At 48.8% G+C, this 22,890-nt stretch overlaps 1 protein-coding gene across 2 annotated transcripts in view; it reads right to left on the reverse strand.

Annotated features, from left to right (window-relative positions):
• Positions 1 to 22,890, reverse strand: part of SIK3 (SIK family kinase 3) — a 454,627-nt gene that overhangs the window by 74,828 nt on the left and 356,909 nt on the right. For both annotated transcript variants that reach the window (XR_003944053.1, XM_030221942.1), the window contains exon 14: positions 18,929 to 18,999. Coding sequence is in view for 1 of the 2 variants with exons in the window: in XM_030221942.1 (XP_030077802.1) it covers positions 18,929 to 18,999 (71 nt within the window). In the remaining variant the exon portion in view is untranslated. The remainder of the gene's footprint in view (positions 1 to 18,928; positions 19,000 to 22,890) is intronic.

Raw genomic sequence — 22,890 nt, forward strand, 5'->3', positions numbered from 1 at the left:
ACCCCGCTCCGTGTCGAAGGTGACCCCCAAATACTCCAGAGACTGAGATGGAACCAAACGACTCTTGGCTACATTCACTATCCAACCCAAGGACTGCAAGAAGACCACCACTCGACCTGTGACGTGACAACTCTCCTGATAAGACTTTGCTCTGATCAACCAGTCGTCTAGGCATGGATGAACGAGGATCCCCTCTTTCCTGAGAGCCGCTGCCACCACGACCATAACTTTGGTAAAAGTGCACGGAGCTGTCGCGAGGCCGAAGGGCAGAGCACGAAAATGGTAATGACGACCCAGAATCGCAAAGCGCAAGAACTTGTGGTGCGCCGGACGCACAGGAATATGCAAATAAGCCTCTGTCAGATCTAAGGCCGTTAAATATTCTCCTTTCCAAACTGCCACTATGACTGACCGAAGAGTCTCCATACAAAAACTTGTGACTCTGAGAGCGCGATTGACAGCCTTGAGGTCTAAAATAGCACGGAAGGAACCTTCCTTCTTGGGAACCACAAAGTAAATGGAATACCGGCCCTGCTTGTACTCGGAAGGAGGAACTGGACAAATAGCTTGACCCTCCATTGCCCCATGTAAGCCGCATTGAGCCTGCCATGAGTGGGAAAGCGCGGGGTACAAATGTAACCAAAAAAAAAAAAAAAAGATCTAAGAGCCTCTGTAGAGTCTCCCGAACCGCACCCGCCTTGTGATAAGAGCGGCAGGGAGACTCCAGAAAGGCGTCCGAAAGAGGCCTTGAAGAGGCCTTGCAAATTCTAAGGCATAACCTTCTCGAATAACTTCCAAGACCCACTGATCTGAAGTGATGTGGGCCCACCTCTGATAAAACTGAGAAAGCCGAGCTCCTACAGGGACCAGAGGAGAGGCCCTCGCACCTTCATTGGGAAAGATGCGATTGGGATCGGAAACCTGCCCTTGAGAGACTAGTTCCTCTGCGGTAACCCCGAAAGGACTGAGTCCAGTTGAAAAAAATGAGACCTTTGAGCCTGAATGCCCCAAACAGGTTGAAATCTACTTATTCTACCACAACCAAACAAGGCACCCCAACTGGATAGACGAGGCCTATCTTCTGGGAGATAAGGAACTTTAGAATCTCCTAGAGAATGAACCAATTTATCAAATTCTTCTCCAAACAAGAAGGAACCCTTAAAAGGGAATTTACTTAACTTAGACTTGGAAGCCGCATCTGCCGACCAACCTCTCAACCAAAGAGATCGGCGGGCTGCGACACCTAAGGCCAAGGACTTAGAAGATGCTCGCAGCAGATCATACAGAGCATCTGCTAGAAAAGCAGAACCCATCTCAATCTTGGCCACTTCTACATCTATAGCCTGAAGATCATCTGAGGACCTATCCAGGACTCTCTCCGCCCAACAAAAACAGGCTCTAGCCACTAAAGAACCACAAATGGCCACCTGTACTGCCAAAGATGAAACATCAAAACTAGTCTTGAGCAGAGAGTCCAGCCTCCTGTCCTGAACATCACGAAGTGCTGTTCCTCCATCCACGGGGACCGTGTTACATTTAGTAACCGCCGAAACCACCGCGTCAACCACCGGAACCCTAAGAAGAACTCTATCAGCCTCTGGTACCGGATAAACACGATTCATAGATCTGGTTGGACGAAAAGCAGCATCTGGAACCTACCATTGCACTTTAATAACGTCCCAAATGTCCTGATGCATGGGAAAAGTTCTACTGGAAGACCTAGAACCTTTAACCAACAAATCAACCTTACGGACCTCTGAAACTGTAGGAAGATCCTCAAAATGCAAAGTCGAGGAAACCATGGAAATGATCTCCTGTAAATCGTCCTTATGGAATACTCTAGCCACCAAAGGATCTTCCCCTTGGGGAAAAGACCCAGCGTCAGAATCTACAGATGACGGATCTTCCCAAACATGCTCAGCCAGATCTTCCTCCTCCTCTAAAAAGGGCATCTCTTGATTCTGGTCCGACCAAAGATCTAGCTGTAAATCACCTCTAGGCTTCTTAGCAGTGGGAACAGATCTGGCAGATTCTCCTGAGACCCCCGCTCTTCTGCATCAGGAAGGCCTGGTACATCTGGAGGACAAACTCAGGAGGAAACCCCCCTGCCTGAATGGCCCCAGACTGTACCAGAGCCCCTGTATCAGCTTCCCCCAAATTCGCAGATTTGCGACTAGCAGCCAGGAGACACGATGGAGAAGATGGAGCGACATTCAAAATGGCCGCCATTCGTGCCAACTTCTCGGTGCTGGCCTCCAGAAGCGTGCCTGAAACCTCCGCAACGACTGGGATAGACCGCGATGGCAAAGAATTAACAGCCACCAATACAGACCCCAAAACCGGAGGAGGAACAGGACCCGAAGCAACATCCAGCGCTGTGCAATACTTACAAGCGCCGGAGGCGTTAACCCCCCAATGCTGACAGATAGCACACCTCTTCAGCTTTTTGGACATATTGGAGGAAAGCGTGCACGCGCTTAAGCGGTTCGCGCCCTTTTTTTTTTTTACTAAGGTCCCGCTCCGACGACCGGCAACAAACGAGTAAAGTATACCCCAGACACCCAAACGGCTGGGGAGCAATAAGTAAATGCTGAGTGGCTTAAAATGTTTCTTTTGTTTTGGTTTCGTTTTTAAACAGCTGATCAGCGAAAACAAAGCACACACAGAGAACTAAATGGAGCTGTCTGCTCGTTAGGTCACTGGGGAAAGCACTGCTTTTCTCTCTTTTTTTTTTTTTTTTTAATAATACTGGCTGCCTCTCCCAAAGGCAAAAACACCTTTCCTCCAAAAGGGTAGCCCTTCTGGGTTTTTTTAAGGGAGATGGGGAGGAAAGGGGGAGGGACCCAGGGCACCCCGAGTGTAACACCCCAGAGGCTGAAATCTAAAAAGCTTAATATCTAACAAGCCTCTATAGAATTCCCCTGGCACAGAAGAAAGACTAAGCAGAAAAAGATCTGTACACCAACAAAGAGAGACTAATGGGCTCACTTTTTGGCTCTCTAGAGTCAGAGTTTTTTTTCTCAGTCTCCACCTGCTGGAAAGCATGCACAACCCATCAGTCCAATCCTGGGCTGGTCCGGAGGGATGCTAAGGAAGTCAACTTCCTTTTTGGTTCTCTACCCTGATGGATTAATTATGGAATTCTATAAGGTCAACACTCAGCTCCTCCCACCCCATGTCTTACTTCTAAGCATTGTAATAAACTATATAGCGTCCAAAACTAAAGAACCTGTTGCCTGAACACCAGACTTCCTAGATCCCCACAAACCTTGCTAACCCTCAGTCACTACCAATGCAACCCAGTTACTTTCTGGAGTGTTGTACCAAACTGACTATCCCAGAGCTTGCATCATCATTCTATCATGCTTCCCTTATACAATTTCTTTTTTTGTGCTGGAAGGAGTAGATGATGGGTTACTTGTAATAGTGCAACCTCCCAACTCTCTTCCTACCACTTCCACAGAATATAAAGCAGGACAAGGACAACTGGACCTATTCACTATTCCAGATCACTTTTGATGTAATATCATGAACTGCAGCTGATCCCTACTTCCACCTCTCCTCATTGTCAATATAGATCCCCTGTACATGCTTGCTTGAATTCTTACAGTTTTTGTCTCCATCATCTCCACAGGGAAGCCATTCCATGCATTCATCATCTTTTCACAAAGAAACATTTTCTGATGTAGCTCCTGAGTCCATCCCCTCAAAGTCTCATATCCTAATCTCTTTTCTAGAACATTCTTTCCTTTGAAAAGGGTTTACTTTTTCTTCCTACTTAATTCCTTTGAGGTATCTGAATGGCTCTATCATACTCCCTTCCACCAAAAGGCCTATGTGTTACACCTTATGAACTCCAGAGGCAAGCTTAGGAGGGAGGTTTATTCCTGTCATGGTACACACAAAACTAAATCCACAGGAGAAAATAGGAAAAAATCTTTACGAGGAACCAAAATGCAACACGGAGTAGAAGATGACTTATATATCACCATGCCTGTGTATGTATACACAGCAAATAAACTGCCCTTTACGTCTGTCCTACGACAACATTGCGTTGGATCTTGCAGCTTTCTTACACTACTGCACTTCACTGGCAGTGCATTTGCTGTGTACATATACACTTGCACGACATATAAGGTACCATACACAGAGCAGTGACTTATCCAAGTTCTGTGACCCCTGAAACAGGTGGCTTCTCCATCGAAACATGGACCTGTGTCGGGTCTCACTTTGGTGCCTCAATAAAGACTGTTTTTACTGCTACTCCCGTCTTGAGAGTCGTATGCACAAAACTAACCAATTTGGAGAAATTGCTCCCCAAGTCATTAATAAATGCCCTTTCCAAAGGGGGTTTATTTGCTCAGTGTCACATACTGCAGTACTTCTGTGCAGATCCTTCAGGACCCGAGTGTTTGACTATTCACATTTTCCTGGAAGATACAGTGGGCATGCACTATTAGGTGGGGCTGTGGAATTGGTACACCAAACCTTCGACTCTGACTCCGATTCCTACTATGTATAGAAAATCTAAGAGAAATTTGATTACAGAAACATAGGATATTTTTTTATGTAGAAAATTAGGACTAATAGACCATAAAATATATTTTATTTGAAATTTGAACAAAGAATCTGAACAAAAAAATATATATATAAGTATAAAATGATAAATTTACTATATAATACTGTCAGTTTATAGGGCTGATATTCAAACCACAGGAAGGAGCCCGGCTAACTCCTGCGGTTGGCAGTGAGCCCAGATATTCAATGCCTGGCCATTTCCGGTGACTGGCATTGAATATCCAGCTTATTTTTGGCCACTATAAACACAGCTGGCTAAGTCAACATTCAACACTGGCTGGCTAAGTTCCCAGCAGCCAAAGATAGGCCTGCTATTTTGGTGGCCCGATTTGGCCACTTAGCTTGGCCGGTAAAGAATATTTGCAGATAGCCAGTTATATCACATAATATAACCAGTCAGCTGCTATGCACTGACTGCGAATAATCAGTGGCAGATAACCAGCTATCTCCTGCTGAATATTTGTTTTGAAGAACTGTTTGACTGCTAATGTTGAATGACTATTTTCCTCTATCCTGTCGAATTAATGGAGTTTCTTTTCTCCTTTTGTTTGTATTTTTGAATTGTAAACTGCCGCCTTGGTCCGTCCATCGGTTATGTGCAGTACAGCAAATAAACCATAACCAATAACCGGTTAAGTGCTATTTAATCGGTCAGAAGCCGTTCCTGGCCAGTTAAACAGCACTGAATATTGACTGGTATATGTTGAAGCTGGAGTCGGAGATGGTACATTTTTATCAACTCTGCCCAAAATTGCTTCAGACTCCAACTCCAACACTCTGTTAATAGGTATACTACTGCTGCTTTATGTATGCCTGGTATCCAAGGGAAGGCAGTTGTCCTTTAAAAATCCAAGAAGTGGTGTAAATTCCACAAGAGACCCTTGCAGTGCAGGGGGACAAGAAAGGGGGCATGTCCACCTGTAGCTACTCAATCTTGTGAGGTGGATCCCAGCTCAAGGGGCTCATTTTTAGACTATTACTTGAGAGCCCTTAATTTGAATTTAATTTATGTCATTTCAGTATCTTGGCATGCTAATTCCCTCTGTGAAAACCAGGCCTCTAGAACAATCTTTATGCATACATTATTTTGATCCATAGTGTAGAATTCTGGGAACTGCCATCTAAACAAATGTTCACAAGGAAAAGGAAAATATCTGCTTTTAGTCCTTGTATTTATTCTCTTTGTAAAGTTAGCCAACAGAGAATTTGATTTTGCCTGGCTGCCTTTTGAATACTGAATTTTAGCTACATTTGTAGATGTTGTGTATAATGGATTGTGTTTTGTATCTGCAGCAGATACAGTATTTAGCATCAAAAATGCAAACTCTCCCACCTACATACAGCAAAGTATCGACTCTGAAAGTAGGGAAGGGAAATGCGACTTGATATACCGCCTGTCTGTGGTATTTTGCAACTACATTCAAAGCGGTTTACATATATACAGGTACTTATTTTGTACCTGGGGCAATGGAGGGTTAAGTGACTTGCCCAGAGTCACAAGGAGCTGCAGTGGGAATCGAACCCAGTTCCCCAGGATCAAAGTCTGCTGCACTAAACACTAGGCTACTCCTAGGCTTAAGTCCATCCCTCCCTGGACAGACACTCTCTCTGCTCTTTCCTGCCTGGCTCTTATCATGGCTTTCAGTACTGCTTCACTTCTTTGCCAGATGTAAACCAAGAGCTCCATCTATGGTTGTTCCACTAGGAATAAGTTCTCATCAGGCTAGTGCCAGTGGAAAAGCACTGGATGCCCTACGCAAATCTTTAGCCTTGTGCCCCCTTCAAATAACTTTCAGGCTTCTAGCACATCCCCCACCACCCTGAGAATTTGATAACTAAACTCAACAATCATAGTCACTCCAAAACCACCTCTCTCAGAGAGATTCTGTAAAATGTGGACTTAGGCATTATGAAGGTCATTTTAGAAAGCTTATTTTGCATGTAGAGTTTAGGGCACTTACGAAACTCTCTAGATATAGGATTACCATACGTCCAGGTTTCCCTGGACATGTCCTCCTTTTCAGGGGACTGTTGGGGGTCCGGGCGGTTTTTTCAAGCTTGCCCAGGTTTCTGGGGTGGGCCAGCCAACCTCTGCCCCCTCCCCCCCCCAAGGGTACCTTCCCCAAACCTATCTGAATGTGCCCTGGTGGTCTAGTGGCTTCTTCGGGACAGCAAACAACCCCATTCTTTCCTGCCCTCTGCCGCTGCTTCTTCAAGATGGCTGCCAAGACTTCCATGGAAGTCTTGTGAGGCTACCGCTTGAAGTCTTGGCAGTTATTTGTAAGAAGTGGTTGCAGTGAGCAGATCAGCAGCAGCAGGCAGGAAAGAGTGGCATTATTTCCTGCCCTGCAGAGACCTTAGACCACCAGGGATCATTAAGGTAGGTTCGGGGAGGTTCAGGGCAAGAGGGGAGGGGAGGTAGATGGATGGATGGAGTCGTGTGGGTGTGTGGAGGGAGAGGGTTGTAAAATAGGTGGATGGAGCATGCGTGCGGGGGGGGGGAGCTGGAAAAAAGACTGGTGAGGGGGACATATATGGGGAAAGGGGGAAATACAGCACATGGATAGAAGGGGATAGCGATGGAGAGGAGAGAGGGACATGCTGCTCATGGTCGGGAGGGACAGGAAAGGGGGACATGCTGCTCATGGATGTTTGCTTTTTTGGAAATGTACATCTTTTCTGATTTTGTATTTAGCAGAGTATGGAAGAAAATGCATTTCTGTTACTTTTGCCAGTATTTTCACTGCTTACACAATCTGACTTCCTTGGGGTGTCAAGGTGACTGTGCAGCGGGGTGCAGTGTGGTGCGGCAGGGGGGTAGGGCGGTGTTTTATTTTTTGTGCCCTCTTTTTTGTCCATGCAAATGGTAACCGTGTAGATATACACATGTAAAAGTACACAGACCAAAAAACTAGTGCATACTTTTATGTGGAACGGACATAGGCATTCCCGGGGCAAAGTTACGATGTACATGCATATTGTAGAAAATTGCTGGAGTGGAAGAAAAGAGGTTCTGACAGATTTTTGTTTGTAAATCTCGAAGGATGTTATGCAACATGTGATAAGTAAGAGGGTGCCCTATATGGTGTAGGCCACTAGAGGGCGCTAGAAGAAGATGGAGGTCGCTAGGACTGGGGAGAGCCCTGGGAGGTCCACAGGTGTAGGAGATTATGGGCTGGGTCCTGGGTAGCTAATTAACCACTTTATACCCCACCTGAGTTGTGAAAGGAAGGGAAGAGAGCTAGCAGCAGAAGAAGAGAGAGCCCCTGAAAGATACTGGCTAACCTGATGGACTTGGGGTGGACTGGGTGTCCAAAGGAGATCAGCAGGCTGAAAGTCCTGGGGTAAGAAGTCCCTAAAGCATTAGTGTTTGACTGTGTGTCCTCAGTACTTATAGAAGGTGTGTTCAGTGGAGGGACTGTGTGTCCGAATAAGAAAAGACTGTGTGTCTAGAACTGTGTGTTCAAAGAGGGGACTGTGTGTCCGAAGAAGAAAAGACTGTGTGTCTAGAACTGTGTGTTCAAAGAGGGGACTGTGTGTCCGAAGAAGAAAAGACTGTGTGTCTAGAACTGTGTGTTCAAAGAGGGGACTGTGTGTCCGAAGAAGAAAAGATTGTGTGTCTAGAACTGTGTGTTCAAAGAGGGGACTGTGTGTCCAAAGTACTGAGAGAAGCAGGCTGCAAAGCCTGGGGTGAGAGTCCCCAAAGTATTGGTATAGTACTGAGCCCATGTATCTGTGTGGGGAGGCTCAAGGTGAAGATCTATGAAAGCATAAAGGGTTAAGCTAGAAGAAGTGTGCCCAGGGGCTGGAATAAAGAGTTACCTGAGAAATATGCAGTTGGTGAGACCTGCTTAATTTGCTGACTGGAAACCAGGTCACCCTGAGTGAGAAGGGGTAGCACACTAATCTGCATATGATTTGCATATTGAGAACCAGGTCACCCTGAGTGAGAAGGGGGATATCACAAACAGTAGAGCTGAACCAAGGCTGGATTAAGGTCAAATAATGCCATAAGCATAGCCCAACAATGGTGCCCTTTGGCCCTTCCACTGCTTAACTGACAAGACATTAAGACTCAATAAGTGTCAAGAAATATCATTATTGCACAAAACAAAGCATTACATATATTTATAATAATTATAAAAACACTGAAATTCATGTTGAATAATGGATGTGGCAGATGGCAGTGAAAGAGTTAAAGGCATGATAGCTGGGGAAAAAAGCTCTGTGGTGCCCTAAGCATGTGCTTATTTTGCTTAATGGTTAATCCAAGGCTGAGCTAGCTTCAGTGATATCTCACCAGTTAGACAGTATGGCAACTAGTCATGGTCCCATTCTACCCCACCTTGAGTTACATTAAAAGGTGGGGTAGAATGGGACCATGACTAGTTGCCATACGTCTAACTGGTATATCATGAAATATGTAAGCCAGAACCAAGGTTTCTGATTAACTTCTTACCAAGTTTTTCCCCTGCAATTCAATTTTTGAGACAGTGTCTGCCATAATACTGGTAAGGTCTACAGATTTTGTTAAGCAAGGTCACCGTGATGTGTCAAACATGCTGTGAACATGCAGTATATTAACTCAATATTCACAATAGAAAAAAAAAAGAATGAAGAATCTGAAGCTTAGTCATTTCAGTTGAAAGTGAATGATACATACCTGTAGCAGGTGTTCTCCGAGGACAGCAGGCTGATTGTTCTCACGACTGGGTGACGTCCGCGGCAGCCCCCACCAACCGGAAAAAGCTTCGCGGGACGGTCGGCACGCAGGGCACGCCCACCGCGCATGCGCGGCCGTCTTCCCGCCCGTGCGCGACCGCTCCCGCCAGTTGAATGACTAGCAAAAGAAGGATGAAACACACAACTCCAAAGGGGAGGAGGGAGGGTAGGTGAGAACAATCAGCCTGCTGTCCTCGGAGAACACCTGCTACAGGTATGTATCATTCACTTTCTCCGAGGACAAGCAGGCTGCTTGTTCTCACGACTGGGGTATCCCTAGCTCTCAGGCTCACTCAAAACAAGAACCCAGGTCAATTGAACCTCGCAACGGCGAGGGTACAACAGAAAATTGACCTACGAAGAACAACTAACTGAGAGTGCAGCCTGACCAGAATAAATTCGGGTCCTGGAGGGTGGAGTTGGATTTACACCCCAAACAGATTCTGCAGCACCGACTGCCCGAACCGACTGTCGCGTCGGGTATCCTGCTGGAGGCAGTAATGTGATGTGAATGTGTGGACGGATGACCACGTCGCAGCCTTGCAAATCTCTTCAATAGTGGCTGACTTCAAGTGGGCCACCGACGCTGCCATGGCTTGAACACTATGAGCCGTGACATGACCCTCAAGAGCCAGCCCAGTCTGGGCGTAAGTGAAGGAAATGCAATCTGCTAACCAATTGGAGATGGTGCGTTTCCCAACAGCGACCCCTAGCCTGTTAGGGTCGAAAGAAATAAACAATTGGGCGGACTGTCTGTGGGGCTGTGTCCGCTCCAAGTAGAAGGCCAATGCTCTCTTGCAGTCCAATGTGTGCAACTGACGTTCAGCAGGGCGGGTATGCGGCCTGGGGAAAAATGTTGGCAAGACAATTGACTGGTTAAGATGGAACTCCGACACCACCTTCGGCAGGAACTTTGGGTGGGTGCGGAGCACTACTCTGTTATGATGAAATTTGGTATATGGAGCGTGAGCTACTAGGGCTTGAAGCTCACTGACCCTACGAGCTGAAGTATGCCACCAAGAAAATGACCTTCCAGGTCAAGTACTTCAGATGGCAGGTATTCAGTGGCTCAAAAGGAGGTTTCATCAGCTGGGTGAGGACGACGTTGAGATCCCATGACACTGTGGGAGGCTTGATAGGGGGCTTTGACAAGAGCAAGCCTCTCATGAATCGAACTACTAAAGGCTCTCCAGAGATGGCTTTACCTTCCACACGATAATGGTAAGCACTAATCGCACTAAGGTGATTCCTTACTGAGTTGGTCTTGAGACCAGACTCTGATAAGTGCAGAAGGTATTCAAGCAGGTTCTGTGCAGGACAAGAACGAGGTTCTAGGGCCTGGCTCTCACACCAAACGACAAACCTCCTCCACTTGAAAAAGTAATTCTTTTTAGTGGAATCCTTCCTAGAGGCAAGCAAGACACGGGAGACACCCTCAGACAGACCCAACGCAGCGAAGTCTACGCCCTCAACATCCAGGCCGTGAGAGCCAGGGATTGAAGGTTGGGGTGCAGCAACGCTCCGTCGTTCTGCGAGATGAGAGTCGGAAAACACTCCAATCTCCACGGTTCTTCGGAGGACAACTCCAGAAGAAGAGGAAACCAGATCTGACGAGGCCAAAAGGGCGCGATCAGAATCATGGTGCCACGGTCTTGCTTGAGCTTCAGTAAGGTCTTCCCCACCAAAGGTATGGGAGGATAAGCATACAGGAGGCCGGTCCCCCAATGAAGGAGAAAGGCATCTGACGCTAGCCTGCCGTGTGTCTGAAGTCTGGAACAGAACAGAGGCAGCTTGTGGTTGGTCCGAGAGGCGAAAAGGTCCACCGAGGGGGTGCCCCACTCCCGGAAGATCTTGCGTACCACTCTGGAATGGAGCGACCACTCGTGCGGTTGCATGACTCTGCTCAGTCTGTCGGCCAGACTGTTGTTTACGCCTGCCAGGTACGTGGCTTGGAGAAGCATGCCGAACCGGCACGCCCAACGCCACATCCCGACGGCTTCCTGACAGAGGGGGCGAGATCCGGTGCCCCCCTGCTTGTTGACGTAATACATTGCAACCTGATTGTCTGTCCGAATTTGGATAATTTGGTAGGACAGCCGATCTCTGAAAGCCTTCAGTGCGTTCCAGATCGCTCGGAGCTCCAGGAGGTTGATCTGCAGATCCTTTTCCTGGAGGGACCACAGACCCTGGGTGTGAAGCCCATCGACATGAGCTCCCCACCCCAGGCGAGACGCATCCGTCGTCAGCACTTTCGTGGGCTGCGGAATTTGGAATGGACGTCCCAGGGTCAAATTGGTCCGAATGGTCCACCAGAGCAGTGAAGTGCGGCAACTGGTGGAGAGGCGGATGACATCTTCTAGATTCCCGGTGGCTTGGAACCACTGGGAAGCTAGGGTCCATTGAGCAGATCTCATGTGAAGACGAGCCATGGGAGTCACATGAACTGTGGAGGCCATATGACCCAGAAGTCTCAACATCTGCCGAGCTGTGACCTGCTGAGACGCTCTGGTCTGCGAGGCCAGGGCCAGGAGATTGGTGGCCCTCGCTTCGGGAAGGTAGGCCTGAGCCGTCTGGGCATTCAGCAGAGCTCCTATGAATTCCAGAGACTGTGTTGGCTGGAGATGGGACTTTGGGTAATTTATCACAAACCCCAGCAGCTCCAGAAGTCGAGTAGTGCACTGCATAGACCGGAGGGCTCCCGCCTCCGAGGTGTTCTTGACCAGCCAATCGTCGAGATATGGGAACACTTGCACTCCCAGCTTGCGTAGGTAGGCCGCTACCACCACGAGGCACTTTGTAAACACTCGTGGGGCAGAGGCGAGCCCAAAGGGCAGCACACAATACTGAAAGTGCCGTGCGCCCAGGCGGAATCTGAGATACTGTCTGTGAGCTGGCAGTATCGGGATGTGAGTGTATGCGTCCTTTAAATCCAGGGAACATAGCCAATCGTTTTTCTGGATCATTGGCAGAAGGGTGCCCAAGGAAAGCATCCTGAACTTTTCTTTGACCAGGAATTTGTTCAGGCCTCTCAGGTCTAGGATGGGACGCATCCCCCGTTTTCTTTTCCACAAGGAAGTACCTGGAATAGAATCCCTGCCCTTCCTGCCCGGGTGGTACGGGCTCGACCGCATTGGCGCTGAGAAGGGCGGAGAGTTCCTCTGCAAGTACCTGCTTGTGATGGGAGCTGAAGGATTGAGCTCCCGGAGGACAATTTGGAGGCAGGGAGGCCAAATTCAGGGCGTATCCGCACCGCACTATTTGGAGAACCCACTGGTCGGAGGTTATGAGAGGCCACCTTTGGTGAAAAAATTTTAACCTCCCCCCGACCGGCAGATCGTTCGGTACGGACACTTTGAGGGCGGCTATGTTCCCGTGGATCCAGTCAAAAGCCCGTCCCCGGCTTTTGCTGTGGAGGCGCAGGGGGCTGCTTAGGCGCACGCTGTTGACGAGAACGAGCGCGCTGGGTCTGTCCCTGTGCCTGACGAGGCCTTCGGGCCGGCTGGTTGTACCTACGCTTTGCAAAAGAATAGGGTGCAGCCTGCCGGGCCCGGGAAAAACGTCCACCTGCTGAGGTGGATGCTGAAGGCGCCCGGTGGGAGAGCTTGTCGAGGGCGGTTTCCCGCTGATGCAGTTGGTTCACCAGCTGCTCGACCTTCTCACCAAAAATGTTATCCCCCCGGCAAGGGACGTCGGCCAGCCTCTGCTGGGTGCGGTTGTCCAGGTCCGAGGCACGCAGCCATGAGAGCCTGCGCATCACAATACCTTGGGCCGCAGCACGAGACGCCACGTCACAGGTGTCATAGATACCCCTGGACAGGAACTTTCTGCACGCCTTCAGCTGCCTGACCACCTCCTGATAAGGCCTGGACTGCTCCGGCGGGAGCTTATCGACCAGGTCCGCCAGCTGCTTCACATTGTTCCGCATGTGGATGCTCATATAGAGCTGGTATGACTGGATGCGGGTCACGAGCATGGAGGATTGGTAGGCCTTCCTCCCAAACGAGTCCAGAGTGCGAGACTCCCGCCCCGGGGGCGCCGAGGCGGTGTCCCTCGAACTCCGTGCCCTCTTGAGAGCAGAATCCACGACCGCCGAGTCATGGGGCAATTGTGGCCGCATTAACTCTGGGTCAGAGTGGATCCTGTACTGGGACTCTGCTTTCTTGGGAATGGTGGGATTAGTTAACGGTCGCATCCAGTTCCGAAGCAGTGTCTCCTTGAGGACATTGTGCAGCGGTACCGTGGAGGACTCTCTAGGTGGTGATGGATAGTCGAGGACCTCGAGCATCTCGGCCCTCGGCTCTTCCACAGAGACCACGGGGAAGGGAATGCTGATAGACATATCCCGCACAAAGGAGGCAAAGGAGAGACTCTCAGGAGACGAGAGCTTCCTCTCCGGTGAAGGCGTGGGGTCCGAGGGAAGGCCCGTAGACTCCTCTGAGGAGAAATATCTAGGGTCCTCCTCTTCCCCCCACGAGGCCTCATCCTCGGTATCGGACATAAGCTCATGTAGCTGAGTCCTGAACCGGGCCCGGCTCGACGTCGAGGCACCGAGGCCTCGGTGTCATCGAGCGGTGGACTCCCGCGCCGGCGGGGACGAAGCTCCCTCCATCGACGTCGACGGGGACTCCACCTGCGTGGCGGTCGAGACCGGCGCCGCAAGCGGCGGCGGTGTCGACGGCCCCGGCGCCGGGCTAGAGCTCGCCGGCGCCACAGTCATCGGCGCCGGGGCGCATCAGCCCTTCCAGGATCCCTGGAAGGATGGCTCTGAGGCACTCGTCCAGGCCCGCTGCCGGGAAAGGCGGTGGGGCCGGTAGGGGTGTCGGCGCCAGAAGCTGATGGGGGCCAGGAGACGGCACCGACGTGCCGGAACCCTGACGCATCGGTACCTCCACAACCGACGGGGACCTCTCCTCTCGACGTGGACGCTTCGGCGTCGCCTCCTCTCCGATGTCCGGATGCACCGAGGGCGACCGGTGACGGCGCTTCTTATCCTTCTTGCGATGCACGTCACCGGCGCCGGGAGGTATGGAGGAGGAGGAGGACGATCCCCCTCGGTCTCGAGGAGCCGGGTCAGACAGGGTTCGGTCCCGTGGACCACGGGCTGAGGGAGTAACCGGGGCCGACTGCCCGCGCGGCCTCTCACCTCTACCCTCACCGGAGGGCCGACGGGACCTGTTCTCCTGGGGTCAATGCCATCGGTGCCGATGTCTCGGGCATCGATACCAGTACCGAAGGACCGGGCGTCGATACCGATGCCGTCGAGGTCGACGTCGAGGGGCCGGCGCAAGTTCCAAAAAGACAGCCCCGTAGAACTTGCCTCGCAACCTGAGTCCATTTCCGGAGACCGAGACACAGGGGACACGACTTGAGATTGTGCTCCGGCCCGAGGCACTGGAGGCACCAAGCGTGGGTGTCGGTCTGCGAGATCGGCCGGCCGCACCGACCACACTTTTTAAATCCACTCGGGACCTTCGAGGACATCGACGGAAAAATCGCGTCGGCGAAGTCAAAGTCGTCGATGGTGGCGGAAATCACACCTCGAAAAAGGGGAAAACGACCGTGTGGCCACTAGGCCGCAACGCGGCGTCCCCGCTAGAAGCGAGGGAAAAGGGGAGCGCGTGCTCCACACGCTCAGGTTTTTTTTTTTTTTTTTTTTAAAGAAAACCGGGCGGTGTCCAAACAAATAGAAACGAAAAAAATAAACGATTCGCGTAAACGCGATCGACTTTCCGGCGGCTGAGAATAGAGAGAGCGGCAAAGCACGACTCTCTCCAGACGCGGAAAAAAAGGAACTGGCGGGAGCGGTCGCGCACGGGCGGGAAGACGGCCGCGCATGCGCGGTGGGCGTGCCCTGCGTGCCGACCGTCCCGCGAAGCTTTTTCCGGTTGGTGGGGGCTGCCGCGGACGTCACCCAGTCGTGAGAACAAGCAGCCTGCTTGTCCTCGGAGAATGAGGAATATCCACGTTGTCTTCTTTAACTCACGAATTCCCAGAATGCTGCTTTAATTTCTAGAATTTTTATTATTTTTTTTTTTTTTAATTTGTGGATAGTGCAAATATTAAAAGGCAATTGAAACACCTTATAGCTCTGACTGATGCCAAGCTAGTAAACACACAAAATGAAAAAACAAATTCTTTTTCTGTCTTCTCTTGAAGAACTTTTGGTGAATCTAAAAAAAAATGAGGCTGAGGAGGCGCAAGAGACTGCCAAAGCTTTGGAAAGTAGAAGCAGCTATAAGATGATGTGGGTTTTAATCACTGGTGGGCAACAAGCCTCAGTCACCCACCTTGTTATTAGGGTGGCACATCTGGCTGCTAAATGCCAGGAAGAAAAAAGTTGCTTTCAGGCTGGTGTGCCACAAGCGAGTGTGAGTGGGTGGCTCTCAATCGCCCTGTGCTTACTCACAGTGACGAATTTTAAGCTGCTGATACTCTGTTTGACTTGTTTTTCTGAAAATTACTTATGCATGCCATGAGTAATTGTTGGCTCCTGAGTAGCCCACCATCTCCATGCACAGAAACAAGAAATAAGAATAAATGACAAAATATCAAAAGTGGAAAAATGTGAAGAATGATCTGTTCTTTCCATGTTCTGGAGTAAGAACTGCACGACTGGAGGGTACAGGTGGGTGGGGAAAGTTGCATCGCTTAGATTCTCAATGTGCACCAGTCTAAATGGCATAAAATCAACACACATTTCATAATCACAATGAAGTAATATGTGGGAAAGGGGTAGGATGGATAGTTGCTGGTAATAAATCTGCTATTAGAGAAATTAAAGAAAATGACTCGTTTGCTCCTTCACTGCTAAAGTGTTTGGAGATTCACAAAATAAAAATAACTATCCACAACCACCTACTCCCTCACCCTACTGTAAATATTTAATTGCTAAACTGGGGGGGGGGGGGGGGGAGCTGAGACATCCACTTGACACTGAACCCAATGCAGAGCTCAAGGATCCAAATCATACTCCTGCCTTAAATCTGTGCAACTGCGGAGCACAGAATTTGCACAGAATTCTGAAGCCATGCAGAATTCCGCATTTTTGAACAGAATCTGAACTCCGAGGCTGGCTGGCTGGTCTCCATGTCGCCCCCCCCCCCCCCCCAAATGAGCCTTGGTGGGCCTTCTCCAGCCCACGGCGCTGGCTGGCGGGCCTGAGTACACCCTGGTGGTCTAGTAGCCTCTTTGGGGGCAGGAAAGAGCCTCACTTACTGTTGGTGGCCATTTTGAAAAAGCAGCAACAGCAGGCAGGAAAGAGCCTCACTTTCCTGCCTGCTGCCACTGCTTTTTCAAAATGGCCACCAACACTTCAAGCAGTAATCTTGTGAGACTGCCGCAGGACTGGCGGCCCAGGCCCAGAGTAGCAGGAAGGAATGAATGGGGTTCTTTCCTGCCTTGAAGAAGTACTCCCGTGCAGCTCCTCCTGCTCCTACCTCATGGGTGAATGCTGGAGCGGTCTGATAAAAAATATTGATGGCATGTGGGTGCAGGCAGGGAGGAAGCTGTTAAAAAAAATGTGTATGCTGTAAGTGGGTGGGTAGAGGGAGGGGGCTATAAATAAAAAGGTGGATGCTGTGGGTAGGTGGAGGGAACTGTAAAAAAAAAAGGTGGATTGTGTATGTATGTGTGTTTATATATGAAAGAGAGAAGGAGAGAGGGCTGTAAAAAAAGTGGATGCTGTGTGTGTGGAGGGAGGGGGCTGTAAAAAAAGAAAGGTGGATGCTATGTGTGGGTGGGTGGGAGGGGGCTAGAAAAAAATTGGAAGCTATGGGTGCTGGGAAAAATATGGATGGTATCTGTATGGGGGGGCTGTAATATTGGTTAAATTATGATAAACTTGCAGAATTTGCAAATTTTGTGCACAGAAGGTGAAATTAGATCTTACCTGCTAATTTTCTTTACTCTAGACCCTCCAGACAGGTCAAGACGCTTGGGTTATGTACGAACCGGCATGGTCAGGAGCAATCCCCAGTCGCTCCTGCTCATGCTATTTCCAACCTCAAAATGGTGGCTGCTGTAATGTTTTCTTCAGTGTGAACTAGGCCCTGCCGCTTCCCGAGTGGTGATCAGTTGGGCCCGTTTCTTGCAACTTCATCAAAACATATTTTAAGTCTACCCTCTTCCACCTCTTTTCTGGAAACTCTTGCATTAGTCTATGAGAATTGACTGAAAACTAAGGTAACTGCTTATGTCTAAAGCAAAATGGTGTCTGTGCGTATCATGAAAATAATCGCTAGCTGCAGGGCCGGCTCAGCCCATGGACCAGGTGAGGCACTGGTGCTAAAGGGCACCAAACACCCAAGCCCCTGACGTCACCCTTCCCATAGAACGTAAAGCAGCAAGCAGCTCCGCCTCTGGCTCAGCACTTTTCGCCTCCTACCTCCTCCCTCCATGACAGAAATCGAGACAGGTATGGGCAGTGGCAGCAGCTCAGCCCTCACTTTCTTCCACTCCAGCGTTGAGCTCCCCCAGCAAGGAGGAAGTAAACCACAGCACAGTGGATCACTTCCTCCTCCTGTGCCAGCTTAGACCAGATTGTTTATGTGAACTGTGATCCTGCAGTTCACATAAACAGCTGGGTCTAAGTCTAGGCCTGAGAAAAGGTGAGTGTTCAGTGGGGGATTGGGGATGGAGGTAAGGGGTGAATAATGTGCCATGGGGGGGACAGGGGGCAGACTAAAGGGTTGAATAATATGCCATGGAGTTGGGGGCAGACTAAAGGGGGTGAATCATGTGCCATGGGGGAGAATCGTGGGCAGAGTAAAGGGGTGAATTGTCATGGGGGTGTTTGAAGACAGAATAAAGGAGTAAATATGCTATGGGGGGGATTGGGGGCAGAGTAAAGGGAGTGATTATGCCATGGGTCTGACAGCAGCAAGCTAAAGGCTGGCCATGGGGATAGGGTGGGGAGAAAGATACATTGATAGCTGGGGGGGGGGGGGGGGGTAAGGAGAAAGAGAGACATATACACACACACAAAAGTTGGTCCATGGTGCCATAACCTCTTGAGCCGGCCCCTGCTGGCAGGTGTCAACGCTGTTTAAGTGAAGTGGCTGGCTGAGTGTAGGCTTAGTGCACATTTTTCAGGATAATATATCCAAATTTTATTGAAATCGGTCAAGTTTTGACAGAGTTATGCAGAAAACAAGCTTTGTATAGTTTTTGTTTGAGAGTCTGTGTATATAGATAGATAGATATAGATACAGATTTCCGAATCTTGATAACATGCTTCACCAAATAGTCCAAAGCGTATTTAATAAAAAATTAGTAACAATATTTCCTTTCCCCCAATGAACACCTTATCCATTATCATAATCCAACCTCCCCTACCAATCAATCCCTCCCCTTAAAGCTGACTCCACTTCCATACCTACTCAACCAAAACTTTGACTGGAAAGTCTTCTCCCATACTTTAGGGTCAAGCTCTGGTGCTAATTAAAATAAGCAGTACCGTGACACTGGCACAGCACCCCTTACCCCATTTTCCAATGTGCAAGAGTGAGCTTCCAGGTTCTCCGCGGGGGACCACTGCCCTTACTCTCTGGTTGAGCCTATGAAGAGCAAATTCTTAAATCCAGCCCTGGGTAGAACCTGGAGATTTTGCACAATCCAAATGAGGCATTACCTTTGCACAGCTTCCTGATCAGGTTCCCCATCTGAGCTCTCTTCATCCACAGGTGTAACTGCTGGCACTGCCTAGTACAACAAGAGAAGAGAAAAGCCAGACTCAGAAATAGCTGTTAAGGGCAGGGCTTATCTTCTACTATTAAAGGACTTCTGGAGAGCTCCTGTAATACTTCCTCGACACTCACAGAAATCAGACATCTTATTTTCCTGTTTCTCCCTACATCACACCCAGGGCTGGGATCAGGCTTCATAACACTTCAATCACAGCTATCTGGGAATTTTCTCCTATTCTATATCCCCTTTCAATTTACGTTTAGTCCAGAGGCTCCATGGATGGCCCTCAGTGGCTGAGGCAGAAAGTAAAGTGGTAAATGAGGCATCTGTGAGCAAAAATAACAGTGCAAATCTAAATGTAGGATAGTGGTACACAGCATATTAAAATTAGGACTGCATTTCGACTAAAATCAGGGCATAGCTAGCAGTTCACTCAGGGGGGTGGGGGCACATTCCCTCCCAATACATTAGGTATCATATCTTTGCTGGTGGGGATGCTGAAGCACCACCAGTTGAAGAAATCCAATGTCAAAGCGGCCCCCTTCCTCCTTGTACTACCTCAGGAACAAGGAAGTCAGCAGGGTGCCTCCAGCTGCCACTCCCAGAGTATGTTTGGTTCATGCACAAATTTGGGGAGTGCGTTGGTGGCTGGAGGCATGCCATGGACTTCCTCATTCCAGAGGCAGTACGAGGAGGAAGGGGGTGACTCAGGCAGTGGATTTCTTTGGCTGGCAGGGTTTCACCACCCCATCTCAGGTCTATTCCCCCTCCCTCTCTCTGAGCCCAACATCTCTCTTCTCCCTCCACTCTCTCCATCCTCTCCACCCCAGGTCCATTATCTTTCTCTCTCTCCCCTCCCTCCCTTTCAGCCCAACATCTCTCCCTCTCTTTTCACCTTCCATCATTTTCTCTCTCATTTCGGAAATGAGAGAGAGGTTCTGGAAGCCAAATTTAGGCTCTTAGGTAGAAAGCTCAAACCTGGAATCTCTAGGGTAGCATTTTCTGAAGTGCTCCCCGTTCCATGTGCAGGGCCCAAGAAACAGGCAAAGCTCTGGAGTCTCAATGCATGCATGAGGCAACTGTGCAGGGAGGAGGGTTTTATATTTGTAAGGAACTGGGCAACATTCTGGGGAAGGGGGAGCCTACTCTGGAATGATGGTCTCCACCTTAACCAGGGTGGGACCAGGCTGCTGGCATCGGCATTTAAAAAGGAGATAGAGCAGCTTTTAAACTAGAACCTGGGGGAAGGCAGACAGTTGTTCAAAAGCGCATGGGTCGGAACAAGGTATCTTTCAAAGATATCAGCAAAACAAGGAAGATAGGGTATCCTAAAATCAAGGTTGCAATAGAGACCATGGTAGACGTGGAGAGGCTTAATCGAACGGGGCGCTCAAGTTTTCCTGAGGGCGTTCTCACAGGACGTCCTCGGGAAGGGGCGGGAAAACCTGTATTATCGAAACAAGATGGGCGTCCATCTTTCGTTTCGATAATACGGTCAGGGACGACCTTAGAGATGGTTGTCCTTAGAAATGGTCATCCCCGGTTTTCAGCGATAATGGAAACCGAGAATGCCCATCTCAGAAACGACCAAATCCAAGCCCTTTGGTCGTGGAAGAAGCCAGCATTCGTAGTGCACTGGTCCCCCTCACATGCCAGGACACCAACCGGGCACCCTAGGGGGCACTGCAGTGGTCTTCACAAATTGCTTCCAGGTGCATAGCTCCCTTACCTTGGGTGCTGAGCCCACCAAAACCTACTACCCACAACTGTACAACACTACCTTAGCCCTAAGGGGTGAAGGGGGGCATCTACATGTGGGTACAGTAGGTTTGTGGTGGATTTTGAAGGGCTCACATTTACCACCACAAGTGTAACAGGTAGAGGGGGATAGGCCTGGGTCCGCCTGCCTGAAGTGCACTGCACCCACTAAAACTGCTCCAGGGACCTGCATACTGCTGTCAGAGAGCTGGGTATGATATCTGAGGCTGGCAAAAAATATTTTTAAAGTTTTTTATTTTTTAGGGTGGGAGGGGGTTAGTGACCACTGGGGGAGTAAGGGGAGGTCATCCCTGATTCCCTCTGGTGGTCATCTGGTCAGTTCGGGCACCTTTTTGAGGCTTGGTCGCAAGAAAAAATGGACCAAGTAAAGTTGGCCAAGTGCTCGTCAGGGACGCCCTTCTTTTTTCCATTATTGGCCGAGGACACCCATGTGTTAAGCACTCCCCAGTCCCGCCTTCGCTATGCTTCTGACATGCCCCAGGGAACTTTGGTCGTCTCCGCGACGGAAAGCAGTTGAGGAAGGCCAAAATCGGCTTTCGATTATGCTGATTTGGGCGTCCCTGGGAGAAGGACGCCCATCTTGTGATTTGTGTCGAAAGATGGGCGCCCTTCTCTTTCAAAAATAAGCCTGCAGGTGTCTTTAAAGAAAAAGCAGACAAAGGATTTCAAATTAACACTGCCAACTGCTAAGCAAGATGTAAATAGGAACAACAAACATAGTTTGAAATGTCTATATGCGAATGCCAGAAGCCTACGAAATAAGATGGGAGAGTTAGAATATATTACACTAAACAAAAAATTAGATATAATAGACATCTCTGAGACCTGGTAAAAGGAGGATAACCAGTGGGACACTGTCACACCAAGGTAAAAATTATATCGTAGTGATAGGGTGGATCGAATTGGTGGAGGGGTGGCATTGTATGTTAAGGAGGACCTTGAATCAAATAGATTGAAAATTCTGCAGGAAACAAAACACATCTTGGAATTCATATGGATTTAAATTCCATGTGTAAAAGGGAAAAAGATAGTGATAGGAGTGTACTACCGTCCAACTGGCCAGGATGAACAGACAGATGTAGAAATGTTATCAGAAAGGAGGCTAACAAACTAGGGAACAGAATAATAATGGGTGATTTCAATTCCCCCCGATATTGACTGGGTAAATGTAACATCAGGGCATGATAGGGAGGTATAGGAGTGATACTTCATTCTTCTGCAGGAGTGTTTGAATGATTTAATGTCAGTTTTTTCTTTTTTCTGCAAGTATAATATTGCCTGTACTTTTGAGGACAGAATAGGAAGTAACAGCTCTGTGCGCAGCTCTGAGCAGAAATTTTTTTATCTGCACATAAATTTTATTTTTTTATTTATTTATTGTTTGCATTTGTATCCCACATTTTCCCACCTCTTTGCGGGCTCAGTGTGGCTTACAATAAGATTTGAATAAAGAGAATACAGTTGATACAAATTGGTTATGGGTTACATTGTACAAGTTATGCGAGATAATCAAATTATCATTAGGAATATCACAATGGGACATCAACAGGGAGACTTTGGGAGGAGATAATAGGAAGTTTAAGGGCAGTGTTAAGACATATAGGCACATGGTTTACCTATTCCTGTAAGTATATGTATGAGTTATGTGGAATTGGGGGGAATGAGAGATCTTGAGTGGATGTATGATGCATTGATGTAAGTGAGTGTAGACTCTATGTGTTTAGGTTTTTTCCGTAGGTTGTCTCAAACAAGTGGGTCTTCAGTAATCTGCGGAAGGATGCTTGTTCGTGGATCGCTCTTAAGTTGCATGGCAGTGAGTTCCAAAGCTGCGTGCTCGTGTGAGAAAAGGTTGACGCGTGTAGCGTCTTGTATTTCACGCCCTTGAAAGTAGGGAAATGGAGGTTGAGGTATGTTCGGGAAGATCTCCTGGCATTTCTGGGTGGTAGGTCAATCAACTCGGACATGTATGCTGGGGCTTCGCCGTAGATGATCTTGTGGACTAGTGTGCATACCTTGAAGGTGATGCGTTCCTTCAGTGGAAGCCAGTGTAGTTTCTCTCGTAGTGGTGTTGCCCTTTCATATTTTGGTTTTCCGAAGATGAGTCTGGCTGCTGTGTTCTGGGCTGTT

Source organism: Microcaecilia unicolor, chromosome 12, assembly GCF_901765095.1.
Source record: "Microcaecilia unicolor chromosome 12, aMicUni1.1, whole genome shotgun sequence".
Lineage (NCBI taxonomy): Eukaryota > Metazoa > Chordata > Amphibia > Gymnophiona > Siphonopidae > Microcaecilia > Microcaecilia unicolor.